This window comes from Carassius gibelio, chromosome A9 (assembly GCF_023724105.1).
Source record: "Carassius gibelio isolate Cgi1373 ecotype wild population from Czech Republic chromosome A9, carGib1.2-hapl.c, whole genome shotgun sequence".
In the NCBI taxonomy this organism is placed as follows: Eukaryota; Metazoa; Chordata; class Actinopteri; order Cypriniformes; family Cyprinidae; genus Carassius; species Carassius gibelio.
Window position 1 is genome coordinate 18881699 of NC_068379.1, and position 12146 is coordinate 18893844.

The 12146-nt window shown below is 34.1% G+C and overlaps 3 protein-coding genes across 6 annotated transcripts; 2 read left to right on the forward strand and 1 right to left on the reverse strand.

Moving 5' to 3' along the window:
• Window position 1: 1 nt before the first annotated feature.
• On the reverse strand, window positions 2-3247 carry LOC128019849 (uncharacterized). 2 transcript variants are annotated; one of them, XM_052606138.1, is made up of 8 exons: window positions 2938-3247; window positions 2307-2538; window positions 1689-2015; window positions 1051-1374; window positions 777-893; window positions 367-450; window positions 242-282; window positions 2-119 (listed from the first exon to the last, which is right to left on the reverse strand). In XM_052606138.1, exons 2-8 carry the CDS (start codon window positions 2434-2436, stop codon window positions 75-77), a joined length of 1068 nt encoding a protein of 355 aa, XP_052462098.1. In that variant the 5' UTR covers window positions 2437-2538; window positions 2938-3247; the 3' UTR covers window positions 2-74. The 2 variants fall into 2 exon arrangements, with proteins under 2 accessions (XP_052462098.1, XP_052462097.1); XM_052606137.1 differs by having other exon boundaries at window positions 2307-2543; window positions 2938-3246.
• A 384-nt stretch (window positions 3248-3631) lies between these two features.
• zgc:162396 (uncharacterized protein LOC555292 homolog) lies at window positions 3632-6505 on the forward strand. Of its 2 annotated transcripts, XM_052606143.1 has the most exons (7): window positions 3632-3838; window positions 4015-4171; window positions 4694-4854; window positions 5053-5266; window positions 5516-5616; window positions 5874-6011; window positions 6181-6505. In XM_052606143.1, exons 2-7 carry the CDS (start codon window positions 4061-4063, stop codon window positions 6269-6271), a joined length of 816 nt encoding a protein of 271 aa, XP_052462103.1. In that variant the 5' UTR covers window positions 3632-3838; window positions 4015-4060; the 3' UTR covers window positions 6272-6505. The 2 variants fall into 2 exon arrangements, with proteins under 2 accessions (XP_052462103.1, XP_052462102.1); XM_052606142.1 differs by having other exon boundaries at window positions 3632-4171.
• A 122-nt stretch (window positions 6506-6627) lies between these two features.
• Window positions 6628-11292, forward strand: LOC128019851 (putative methyltransferase DDB_G0268948). 2 transcript variants are annotated; one of them, XM_052606140.1, is made up of 6 exons: window positions 6628-7757; window positions 7855-8015; window positions 8755-8968; window positions 9990-10093; window positions 10476-10613; window positions 10817-11292. In XM_052606140.1, the coding sequence occupies exons 1-6, from the start codon at window positions 7626-7628 to the stop codon at window positions 10911-10913; spliced, it is 846 nt and encodes a 281-aa protein (XP_052462100.1). In that variant the 5' UTR covers window positions 6628-7625; the 3' UTR covers window positions 10914-11292. The 2 variants fall into 2 exon arrangements, with proteins under 2 accessions (XP_052462100.1, XP_052462101.1); XM_052606141.1 differs by having other exon boundaries at window positions 6628-7733.
• The last annotated feature ends 854 nt before the right edge of the window (window positions 11293-12146 follow it).

A 12146-nucleotide genomic window follows, 5' to 3' on the forward strand; every position in this document is an offset into this window, starting at 1 on the left:
ATTCTGTGTTTTAGCAATTCCATTTATTTTAAATAAATGAAATAAATAAAATACAAAGCTCCCAGTGACAAGGCTCACTGTGCTTTAATGGCTGAGTAGATGACTGCCGAATTTCCGTCCTGTAGATATTGAGACATACATTGCAAATGAATCACAAACGTATATATATACCACACGTATCATTACAAAATCAAAATGACAATCTGAAATGTTTATGAAAGAAGTTGATTTCATAGCTGACCTCTGAATTTGGATGATTTCCTATAAAACACTTGTCAGTTCCTGGAAATAAAATCAAAGTCATATATTTAACATAGATTTCTCAATATATACAACTTACAGAAGACATTTAAACGTCTGTCTTACCATGACTTAATCCTGCTACTGTCACTGAAGCATAATGGATGTCTTCTTCATCTTGTGATTTTAATCCAGTGACGTGACCTTCATCTAGTGAAACAATACGACAACATCTCGTATTTCAAATCTCACTGCAATTAGGAAAACATGCAATGGACAAAATGTACACTTAAACAAGTAAAACATTTTTATATAAAATATAAATTAAGGTTAAGCTGCATCAAATAGCTTGATCCAGCTAATAAGCATGTGTGTACTAACAAGCTATAAAAACAAGCAGTGTCTCTGAAAAAATGCAGTTAGCCATTTAAAATGAAAGACAGGACTTTAATTCACTTCCCATAGAGAATGTCACCATCTGACCCATTCGTTTGGACAGTGTTCTCCTTCCTATATTGTCTCTGAGATGAGTTCACCTGTTTTTCGCTGACATTTAAAAACTAGAAATCCCAGCAGAATCAGCACACTGACAGTAACAACACAACCCACAATGGTCTCTGTCTGTAGATGATTGTCCTCTGTCATGGTGTCTTCTGCAGACATGTTGAGTCAGATGATTACAACAGTGTCATGATTAAACAGTGAAAAATTGTATTTTAAAATGTATATTTTGAGAATTCAATCTGTGTTAAAGTAAATATATATATATATATATACACACACAGTATATTAATGGTTCAAAAATATTACCTTTGTTTGTTACAGCTGAGCTTCCTGTTGGAGCAGTTGTATTTGATGAGGTACGACTGATTGTTATAGGGGCCAGAGCTCTGAGTGTATTCTCAGTAAAAACTGCACACTGCCAGTGCAGCGGGTCTGATTCATATTTGGATAGATTCACTGTGAGACGTAACATGGTGTTTTTCTCAGTCATATTTTGCTGTTTGACCAGCACTCCTCTGTTCCCCTCCATCCTGAGCCAGACCAGCGTCACTGAATCAGTTACTTCAGAAACTTCACAGGTAAGATCCACTGACTGAATCCTCAACACACCATTAGGGGACTCCACTGAGACTGAAATCAATTAGATTTTACATTTGGAGAAATATACTTATTAAAATCTACAAAATAAATAAATATTTTACCGTTTCAACACACCTCAAATGCACTACAAGCAATGCTAGCTGTTTAACTAGTTCTCACTCACTGAATTTGACCAAACCATCTCTCTAAACATTGTTTCACCAAAAAAAAAAAAAAAAAAAAAATACAAAATTGTTAATTGTTAAGAAATATTATTGAAACGCAAACATTGCTTTACAGCTGAGAACAGCTGAGAACAAACATGTTGCATGTAAGTGAGAAAACTATGTAAATTTCTTACAAACCTCTGATTGTGCGTAGTATTGTGGTTGTGTAGACTGTTGTTTCAGTAATACACCTGTATGTTCCACTATAATTGAAGTTCACAGGTGAGATGTGAAATATGAAACCTTGACCAGTGTATGTAGTAAAAGAATTTCTTCCTGGTTTAATTGGTCCTTTTATTTGAACTTCTCTTCCTTTTTCTACAGCTATCAGATCAATCTGTGATTTAGGTCTCTGTTCCCATGTCCACCTTAACCTGTGGTAGTTCTTTTTAGACTTGAAGATCAGTGATACATCACTATTATGGGCACTTTGTCTGTAAATTGTATGCTTTTTATTCTGTGAATCTGGAAAGATATAGAGAGTATAGCTTTGTGGAAAAAGTATAGTGTACTAAGTAAATTACAGTAAATAGCAGTTTCAGTCATTATCCACTGAACATATCTTATTCACACTTTGACACATTCAAACCTGTTTTATTAACTATAGACTGGAGATGTTCTTTGATTATATACAAATTATATACAATATAGCCTACAATTTATTTTAATTAGATAAATCACATACTTTGAAACAGCAATTTGGAGATCATGACAGTGTACACAAAACACTGACACAATTGAATTGAATGTACTTACATAAAGTGACATTAAGTGTGTGATTCTTAACAGTTTGTACGATTCCATCTTGCATCAATCTACAGTAATATTTCCCTTCACTGCGTTCATCAACAGTGTGTAAGATGATGTAGGCAGAGGTGTTGTACATCAGAGTGCTGTTGGGTGTTTGTTCTCCATCTTTCTCCCAATGCAAAGTGGAGGAATTAGACCGGAGAGGAGCGTCACATCGCAAAGACACGTCAGATCCACGCTGAACTTTGAAGAGGTGAAATTAAAACAGAGTGAACAAATACCAGTGTTACTGTTACAACAATCGATTGAAATATTGAAAGTCAAAGATTAGAATTCTGATTTGAGGTTTGGTTAGGGTTACTCAATGACATTATTACAGTCACAAACATAATTGCTAGGCCTACTCACATATCAAATAATATTATTTGATGTTCTATGTAGTCTAATTAAATTATGGTACAAGCACGGAGCATTGTTAAATTAAAATTACAGTAATGATGGTAAAGACTGTTTAAAATATACTTCCCAGCTAAACATGACTGATATGTTTCTTAGTAACAACGTAACAAACAATCAGAAGTATGAAAATATACAGTATAGGCTATTGTTTATATAGCATAAGATTTGTAATACTCACCTTCTTGAGATCTGTAACAAAGCACAATTTTTAACATCAATACAAAAAATGAGATGATATGCATGGTGTTGTGTTCCGTCTTATTTCAGAGAGGCCGAAGAAGTATCAATCTTGTAATGCAGAGAAAGAGGAAATGAAAGGAGAGGTTTTTAATGGTTTGTTTTAAAATTAGATCAAACATCTGGCCCAAAGAATGTTGTGGTATATCTGTGCAAATGGTTGGTCTTGAATTATGTTTTAATAAGGAATGATGTGGGTACTTACTGTACATTAAATATTATCGTCAAAGAGTTTTATGTAACTAAACACAGAAAAATACTGGCATTTTAAATAGCCATGTGGTTCAGCTAATGCAAGTTTTCAGTAGTAGTGTTTGATAACTGAAAAATGGCAGGTATTAAAATTTATTTTTAAAAAACACTTGCAACTTAGGTAATAGTCATTGATGACTATAGCAAACAGCTTCTCTGTGTTAAGGTGCTTCTGCTGCCCTCTATTGGTAATGTATTGGTAAACAAATTTTCAAAGAACACGTATGTGCAACTGGAATGGTTATTACTTTTGTAACACACAATTGCAACACGTGTGTGTGACAATATTATTTTCAATCTTCCTCCGTTTAAATTACATTTAGCCAAATTACATAATAAGGAAGCCCTACTCTCGCGATACCGTGACCTGACACTGAAGAACGTAATAAATAACAAATATGGCGACATCCTTTACAGTGCAAAGTCTTATTACATTACACTATTTTATTTAATAAATGAGTCCTAAAGAGGATCTATAGTTTTTTTCTTCAAACTCGACTTAACGGGACACAGCTCTGAATTCTACTGCATGTACAGCGTTGTATTTTAATACAGACTAACGTTACTTTAAACGGCAGAATTTGTGAAGGGTAGGCTAGTACGTTAACGTTACTTGCTATTTATAATTTAGCCTTAACATTTTCAAGTCATTGTCGATGATTACCGAAACAGTATGGCATATAGCAATCGTTTTGATGAAATCTCAACACAGTCCCGCCTCTTGCTGTGTTTGTAATGTCCAGAAATGATTAACTCTTCTCAACAGATCTCCAGTAACTTAATTTCCTCTAAAAATTCACTCTGAAGTGAAGATGACTGAAAGATTGTTTGAAGAGAAACAGCATGCCTCCCTCTATCAAAAATATCGATTTGGTCCACCTGATGAGCTGAAGGAGCTTATTCTCCATTATCTGGACGAAAAGGTAAGGCTGTCGTGTTATCAGTGTTTCTTTTTGAGCGCGAGAGCCAGATATGTGTCGAGCTGAATCACTGCATGTTTGTTTGGTAACAGTGAGACCCTTCCAAAATATGGAGGACATACAATGTAAAACCATTTGAATACATTATTTAATAATAATAATAAACTTTAATAAGAGCACACTAATGTGTTTGTAATTATGTGTATACTACAAATAATATATATATATATATATATATATATATATATATATATATATATATATATATATAGATATATAGATATATAAGATTGTATACTTATTGATTGTATACAGTGGGGTAAATTGGCATTTTTCCATGTCCAGTATTGCAAGTCAGAAGTGCAAATGTAGCAAACTCATAACTTAACACCTTTGAAGTCACACTAAAGGAATTGATGTTACATAACATTTGTTTATTACTTATTTACTGTATATTTAATATGTGGGAAAAATAAATAAGCTGTTCTCCTATATAATGTTTGATGGTAAAAACATGCTTCACAGAAAGGAAAGCCCCATCAGCTGGCTGTGGATTTGGGCTGTGGAACGGGGCAGACCTCTCGTCCCCTGACGGGGTATTTTGAGCAGGTGGTGGGCATTGATGTCAGTGAATCTCAGGTGGAGCAGGCGAGAGCAGTGCCAGGGTTCCCTAACCTCAGCTACAGGTCAGTAATGCTGGTTCCTAATCTTCTGTAAAAAAAATAAAATAAAAAATAAATAAATAAATATTGTCCCATGACTTATTTGTATCTTATAATATAAAAAGATAAGATACAGTGTACCATTATACCTTTGTATAACATTGAAAGAACACAATTCGGTTACTGTGGTGTCTCCAAAATATGTTTATCATTAAATGACAGAGTAGGCACAGCAGAGGAGCTGCCGTTCCCAGATGGCTCAGTGGATCTGCTGACGGCTGCGTCTGCGGCTCATTGGTTTGATGCTGAACGTTTCATAAAGGAGGCTACACGTGTTCTGAAGCCGCATGGCTGCTTGGCTCTCTTTGGCTATGGAGACAATATGAAAATACACTATGAATCTTGTGGTGATCGACTTAATAACATATATGAGGAAGTAAGCCATAACTATGTATTTATATAAATGAAATAAGTATCATTATTTATAATGAGATATTATAATCATGTTATATAATTATTATAGATTATATATTATAATAATTTGATTATTAGTATGTAATTGCCAAGCTTCTTCTTATTGAATGCATGTTTAGCAACTTTTACCTTTGCAAACCATTTCAGTAAAGGTTAAATATGCTCATAGAATAACTGCTAACTACACTCTTGTATCAATTTATCCTGCTAGGTAAAGCAAATACTGCTGCCTTACACAAGCAGTAAGGTAACTTTGGCCAACAGTAAGCTAAAGATCTTATTTGAAACCATACCCTTCCCAGATAAAGAGAGGTAAACCAGAGCACTGCAATGAATAATTAACTCTGTTTGTCAATGAACCTATACAAAAAAAAAAAAAAAAAACTGCTTATATATTTAGTGCATTTATGTGTACAATAAAAAATAGTATTTGGTTTATGCATTTTTTTTAAAATAACATTTATCTAAAACATTATATTTGACATGTTTTGTTTTGAATAATATCATTCTTGATATGAGTTGCAGTTATTGATTCTAACAGTTTTGTAATATTCTCCTGTCTTTGTAAGGATTGAAATCATTCCAATCAAGCAGCAGCTGAGCATCAAGAACGTAATTGGTTTTATTCAGACATTCTCCATGTACCAAGCCTATCTGAGAGCCGATCCAAGCGCTGCGACCGCACTGTTGGAGAGAACAACCTCACGGTAATTACTTCTTTTTTAAGAACTTCAACATTTCAGCCGATTTTACTGTCCTGCAATGTTGATTGTTTGTAACACAAAATTAGACTGCAAGATTCTTATTAAAGGAAACTCGCTTTTTGGCCTTTACAGATGTTGATGGTATGTTTGCTTGTCACTTATTCTCTTCTAGTATTCTGGAGGAGATGAAAGTGTCATCAACAGAGGCCAAAGTCGACTTTATAATGGAGTACTTCTGTGTGCTAGCATGTAAACCTGAGTGACACATGACTCAATCACATGACCCACAATACCATCACCCCAGGTGTTTAGATACTGTAGTTCCTCTGCAATATATTTTCATAATTTCACATGAAAGATTCTGAAAATATAAACCATTTAGTATTTGCACTATGCATTACGATGTTGCATAATGTTAATTTGAAATGATTTACTCTACAAAATGCAGCCATTGATGTAAGGTTGTTTAAAATAACAATAAAATCCTTTAGTTTTTACTTTTGAATTTGTGTAGTTTGTTCACATGAACACTAAAAAAAAAAAAAAAAAAAAAATTCCTGAATGCCACAGAAATGTTTACTCAATCTAGGTTTTGTAAAAATGATAACAACTCCTTCTTAACACCCATACTTCATAGAAACAATTCTTTATTTCATAAACATGTTGTTCTTCAGCAATATCAACATCAACAGATAAGCATTGTGCTTTCTCTACTTTTATTTTTTTGTACTCTTACAGTATATTGTCATTCTGGAAACCTTTCTTTTCTGGTCATTGCTTAGGAGATGTTAATTCATTTTGAAAGAACCTTTGGTATTTACTCCAGAATGAATGTGAAAACAAAAGTCTGTGTGTGAGGCTCAAGTCCTCATTAGCAAACTAAGCACATTAGGGTTGCCTCAAAGGAAGCTTCAAAACAAATGTTCTAAAGCAGCGGAGCTCAATCCTCTTCCTCACGTCACCCTACTCTGCACCTCCCTCTCTCTCTCTCTCTCTCTCTCTCTCTCTCTCGTCAGATTAGCTCAAACAAACTGTTCCAGTTATACACTTGTTTTCACAAAGCAATGAATGAGCTTTATAAACGGGTGCGCCTACGGTTCCTGTGCTGTATTAAAGCTTTAATAAGAATAAAACCGTATATTAAAAGCTTACAGAACCAGTAGGATTTACAAACAACAGAGTATCTAAAAGTATGAGACAACAACAAACAAACATACTATTAAGAGCCATGCTTGCACAGGTTCTGCATGAGACTCTTCATTAATATTCTCTGCGGCTCAAGGGGTGGAATGTTCCTCATCTTCTTCTTCTTCTTGAAATTTTATTGGCACTTTACAAAAAAAAAAAAAAAAAAAAGGATATCCACCACCAACTGATATTGAGTGTGGATCACTCACTTCCCCCACATTTTTTAATAATATAAAAACAGGTTCATACGCACTCGAGGTGGTTTAGTGAATCACAACACACTGAGCCAGCTGACTTTTTATCAGCCCATTGCATATAATTGAGTGCACCCCATGAAACATAATTAAGCCTTGAAAACAAAACAGTACACCACCCCTTTAAACAGCTTAGTGCTATTGGTTCGGTTGATGCTGTCTCTCAGTGTTTAGTATGCTTGTACAGCAGTCAAACATGGCGGTACGTTTGTTCGAGGATAAAGAACATGCAGACACATACTGGAAGTACCGAATTTCTCCTTCTGAAGAGCTCATCGACAAGGTTCTACAGTTCCACAGGAGTAATGTAGGACTTTTATGACTGTTTGTTGTTGTTTATCATCAGCCTGACATCTTTGTCATTTCATTTACATTTGGTTATGTTGTTTACTGTATTTTCTTAGACCAATTCAGCCAATGACCTGGCAGTAGATGTTGGTTGTGGGTCAGGACAGGGAACACTGCTCTTGGCACCACATTATACTTGTGTGGTAGGGACAGACATCAGTCCTGCTCAACTGGAGATGGGGAGGAAACATGTTAATATGCCAAATGTCTCTTACAGGTATGCAAAGCTGAATTGGGTGCTACTGCATGTGTGGCAGCTTGCTTTTGTGTCACCATTTAACCTCCATCAGCCAGAAAGTATGCATTTATTAACACACAACAGTTTGTTTTCAAACTAATGCAGTCACATTTAGCACCAGTTTCACTACAGAAGTAAGTGTTACTCTGAAAAGCTGAGTCTCGAGTAAAGAGCATGTGACAAGCATTATGGTGTGTGTGCATGCATACACACACACACACACACATATATATATATATATATATATATATATATATATAATACTAAAAGTATAATGATGTATAATTTTAAAAATGAGTTTGTGAAAAATACAAGTAAACTCAAAAGTAAAATATGCACACACAAAGAACTCAGAAATCTCTGCAAAATGTATATTTACTGTAAAACATATTATATTTGTATATTTTTTTTTAATTATTAAAGAAAGGATTGTTTCCAGACAGAAGGACTCTCATTACTCTATTACAGCAATGAGAATCATTAATGTGTCATAAATGATAAAAAAAAAAAAAAAAAAATGCATAATCCTCTGCCACTTAAAAAGTTGGGACATGAAAATAATGTCTTAATGGGCCTAAATTAAGATTTCTAATATTTATTTATTTATTTATTTATTTAGAAGTGAAATACTATGATTATGCTCTTGATTTTGTTCTCTTTATAAGTTTCCTGCATTCAATATGCACATGCATCTGTTTTACTTATTTGACACACAAAGGGAGAGTCCAGCTGAAGAACTGCCTTTTGAAGATGGCTCTGTAGATCTTGTGACGGCCATGTCTGCGTTCCATTGGTTTGACCATTCGCGTTTTCTTCAGGAGGCTCACAGAGTGCTTAAGCCTCACGGCTGCCTCGCAGTTCTCAACTACATCATGGACATGGAGCTGAGCTACGGAGACTGCTCGGAGACTTTAAACCACATCTGTAATGAGGTGGGGCCCATAAGACTGATATTTCTGACATTTCAATTTGCTGTCTGAACACTGTCACACTGTTAAAAATATCACATGCTATCTGCTTAAAAAAATTATGGTAACAATATTACACATATTATATTTGAGTAGATTTTAAGGATGTTGTTTTTTTAAGTGAAATTTACCCAAATAAATTAAGTAAAAATTCCTAAATTATTTAGTCTATGGCACAATAAGTTTAATATAATTAGGGAAATGTGCTCATTTATTTTAAGTTTATTCTCAAAAGTCTGTGATTTTAAATGAGATCTGTTTGTATTTTGTTATTTTATACATTTACAAGACTGTATACAGCCAATCAGCTCAAATAGGAAAATACTTGAGAAATTCTGGAAAGTACTGCACTAGCACTAGCAAGGCTACTGCCCATTAAACAAGGTTTAATGCCTTAGAAAAGTAGTATCCATAACTACAAGCTCTACTCTTCTGCACAGTGGTAACGATTGCACTGTGCAATGGAAACTTCGATGTTACAGAAACTCTTACAAATGTCAAATGTAACTGAACATTAAACATTAATAGATGCCTCCCTTCACTCAAAAACATAAAGTAGCATTTAATTTCTAAATTTACTCTCCATTTCCAGCCATATGCAAAGCATGCTGGGAACTAACAATCACCTCTAAAATAAAACTGCAAAATTGAGCTAATTCACTTAAATTAAATAGGCAGCCTTCTTTCCTTAATTATTTTAGTTTAATCAGTTCCCCAATTCAAGCACCAAAACTGCTTAAGTCTCCTAAAACAAAATGAGGAAAACGCATCTCTTGGTTTTATTAGTAAAAATATATATTTTCTATACAACACTGAATCACAATTTCTTTAATGAAATCCACACATTATTTTTAATTATCACCTTAATTTTTTTTGATGAAAATTACAAGACCCACGATTCATTTTTTACAGTGCAGTGGTAAAAGAATGTTTTTGACACAAAAATAAGTATTCTATCATGTCATATACATCTTTCTCATTACAGTTTTATGCAGCCTTGCAGCCTTTCCGGAACCCTTACCTAAGATCCAGCTCTTTCGAACTTTACAAAAAAACACATGACTCTCTCCAGTATCCAGACAAAGAATGGTAATGTAGTTATATACAAACTAGCTGTTAAAATATTAACTTTATAGATAATTAAGTAGGTCAAAGTGTTCAAAGTGCAATTAATCTTAGGTTTAGAGACTGAAGGTTTTATAAAGTTACATATAAGTAGCAATTTGTTATATTGTGACTATAGCCTCAGTTAATAAAAGGGCTTGTTATGCCTTGATTACCTTTTGTATATTCTACATAATAAAAATGTAAAGGATTTAAATTGAACATTTACATTTGATTTATTCACTATCTGTCCCTTACATAAACTGTTGCTATCCAGGATAAATAAAAATAAATAAAAAAGATGGTCAATTATAACATGGCTGGATGCTGTATCAGAAGCTACACTGCAACTGTATTTTGTCTTTAGGCAGGACATTTTTTGGGTGAGGAAGCCTGTCCCGCTCTCTGGCTACATCGGCATGGTGGAATCTTTCTCCAGTTTCCAGGCTCTCTTAAAAAAGGATCAAGAAGAGGCCAGACGACTCTCACAGGACACTGAACACAGGTGTTAGACTTTGAGTTTTCTTATGTAATGTCTATGTCTATATGTGTGTGTGTGTGTGTGTATAATATATATATATATATATATATATATATATATATATATATATATATATATATATATATATATATATATATATTATATAATGTGTGTGTCATATCATGTATCTCATTCTCTTTTCCTCACACTCTATTTTTCCTATCAAGACTGCTGCATGCAATGGGTGTGACATCCTCGGAGACAGAAGTGATCATGGGAGTTAAATACTTCTATTTTCTAGCCCGCAAGCCTGCAAATGACTGATTTCTTTCTATAAATTGTAATTTTAGATCTTGTTATTAGTTTATATTTCGATATGATTATCTGGGTTACTAATTTCCATAACCATCGAGTTTCATAACCATCAAATAAAAAGTTATAAAATATTTTTATTTTTCTTACACCTTCAATAATAATAATAAAAAAACGTTAATTAAAAAAAGTTAGAAAGTAGTCTTTACACATTTAATTTTAGATTTTTTTTTTATTACTATTATTTAAGTTAATTTAATTAAAAATCTAAATCTTTAAAGAAGATGTGAATTCAGGTCACTGTCTCTGTGCATAAACTCTAGCCTATGTTCAATGTGTGTTTGAATAAACTAACAGATTCAAATAAAATCACTGACCCATTTACAAAGAAGCGATCATTTCAAAGTGTATCTGAAAGAGCGTCCAGCAGAGTGCAGTGTTGACTCGATCATGCAGCAGGATCTGCGCGGGAAGCGTGTCGACAAACATCTGCACAGCTGCCTGTGATGAAGCGACCCAGCAATCCCACGGTACAGCGACTTAACACGGGCACAATCCACAAACAGAAACAAAAGAAACTGAGAGCGCCATTTCAATGTACACTTCAAAATGTTTGCCGCCATTCTCTGAAGCAATCCATTGTTTGCTTGGTAAGTTTTGGTGCTGCTCAATTAGTGAGGTTTGAAAACATGCTTGTTTCTCTTTTTATTTACACACGTCTTTGACAGTACTATCATAATTCTCCTAGAAGGGCCTATAGGCTAAGTCAGGTAAAATGTTTTGGTGGTTTGGCATTGTGTGTCTTGGAGCTATAGCTGATTATGCACACATAGCCAAAGGGTGAATGGAAAGAATGGATGACAGGATCTGTGTGTGTTCAAATCGCTTACCTAGAAAAGTAATGCACAGACCTGCTATCAAATGACAGCACAAGACACTGTGAATATAGTGCCAATGCTCATATGTGAGACAGATGATAGGTTACACCACACTACACACACGCACACATATATTCTAATTTTAGAAGAAAATTTCAGCTGGCTTTTGCATTTTTGCATTTTCCTTTGCATTTTTGCATCGCCATCTGAAATATTCTTCTAAAATTAGCATTTTTATCAGGCTCCTATGTCTATGTTCAGTCATTTCACTTTAATGGCAATGAAAAGGACCTAACCATTGCCAATAAAGTAAAATTACTGAACCCAACCAGGAGCATGATAAAAATGCTGATTTTAGAAGAAAATA

What these genes read in the sequence shown, in the direction of transcription:
- zgc:162396 (XM_052606142.1), top strand. Translation starts at nt 4,061, where the DNA reads ATGACTGAAAGATTGTTTGAAGAGAAACAGCATGCCTCCCTCTATCAA. An exon ending in TTAATAACATATATGAGGAA is followed by an intron (nt 5,267 to 5,515) that starts GTAAGCCATAAC and finishes TTATCCTGCTAG; the next exon opens with GTAAAGCAAATACTGCTGCC. An exon ending in CCCTTCCCAGATAAAGAGAG is followed by an intron (nt 5,617 to 5,873) that starts GTAAACCAGAGC and finishes TGTCTTTGTAAG; the next exon opens with GATTGAAATCATTCCAATCA.
- LOC128019851 (XM_052606140.1), top strand. Translation starts at nt 7,626, where the DNA reads ATGCTTGTACAGCAGTCAAACATGGCGGTACGTTTGTTCGAGGATAAA. An exon ending in TACAGTTCCACAGGAGTAAT is followed by an intron (nt 7,758 to 7,854) that starts GTAGGACTTTTA and finishes GTATTTTCTTAG; the next exon opens with ACCAATTCAGCCAATGACCT. An exon ending in CAGTATCCAGACAAAGAATG is followed by an intron (nt 10,094 to 10,475) that starts GTAATGTAGTTA and finishes TTTTGTCTTTAG; the next exon opens with GCAGGACATTTTTTGGGTGA.
- LOC128019849 (XM_052606137.1), bottom strand. Translation starts at nt 3,001, where the DNA reads ATGCATATCATCTCATTTTTTGTATTGATGTTAAAAATTGTGCTTTGT. An exon ending in AATACTACGCACAATCAGAG is followed by an intron (nt 1,375 to 1,688) that starts GTTTGTAAGAAA and finishes AATTGATTTCAG; the next exon opens with TCTCAGTGGAGTCCCCTAAT. An exon ending in GAAATCATCCAAATTCAGAG is followed by an intron (nt 120 to 241) that starts GTCAGCTATGAA and finishes CAATATCTACAG; the next exon opens with GACGGAAATTCGGCAGTCAT.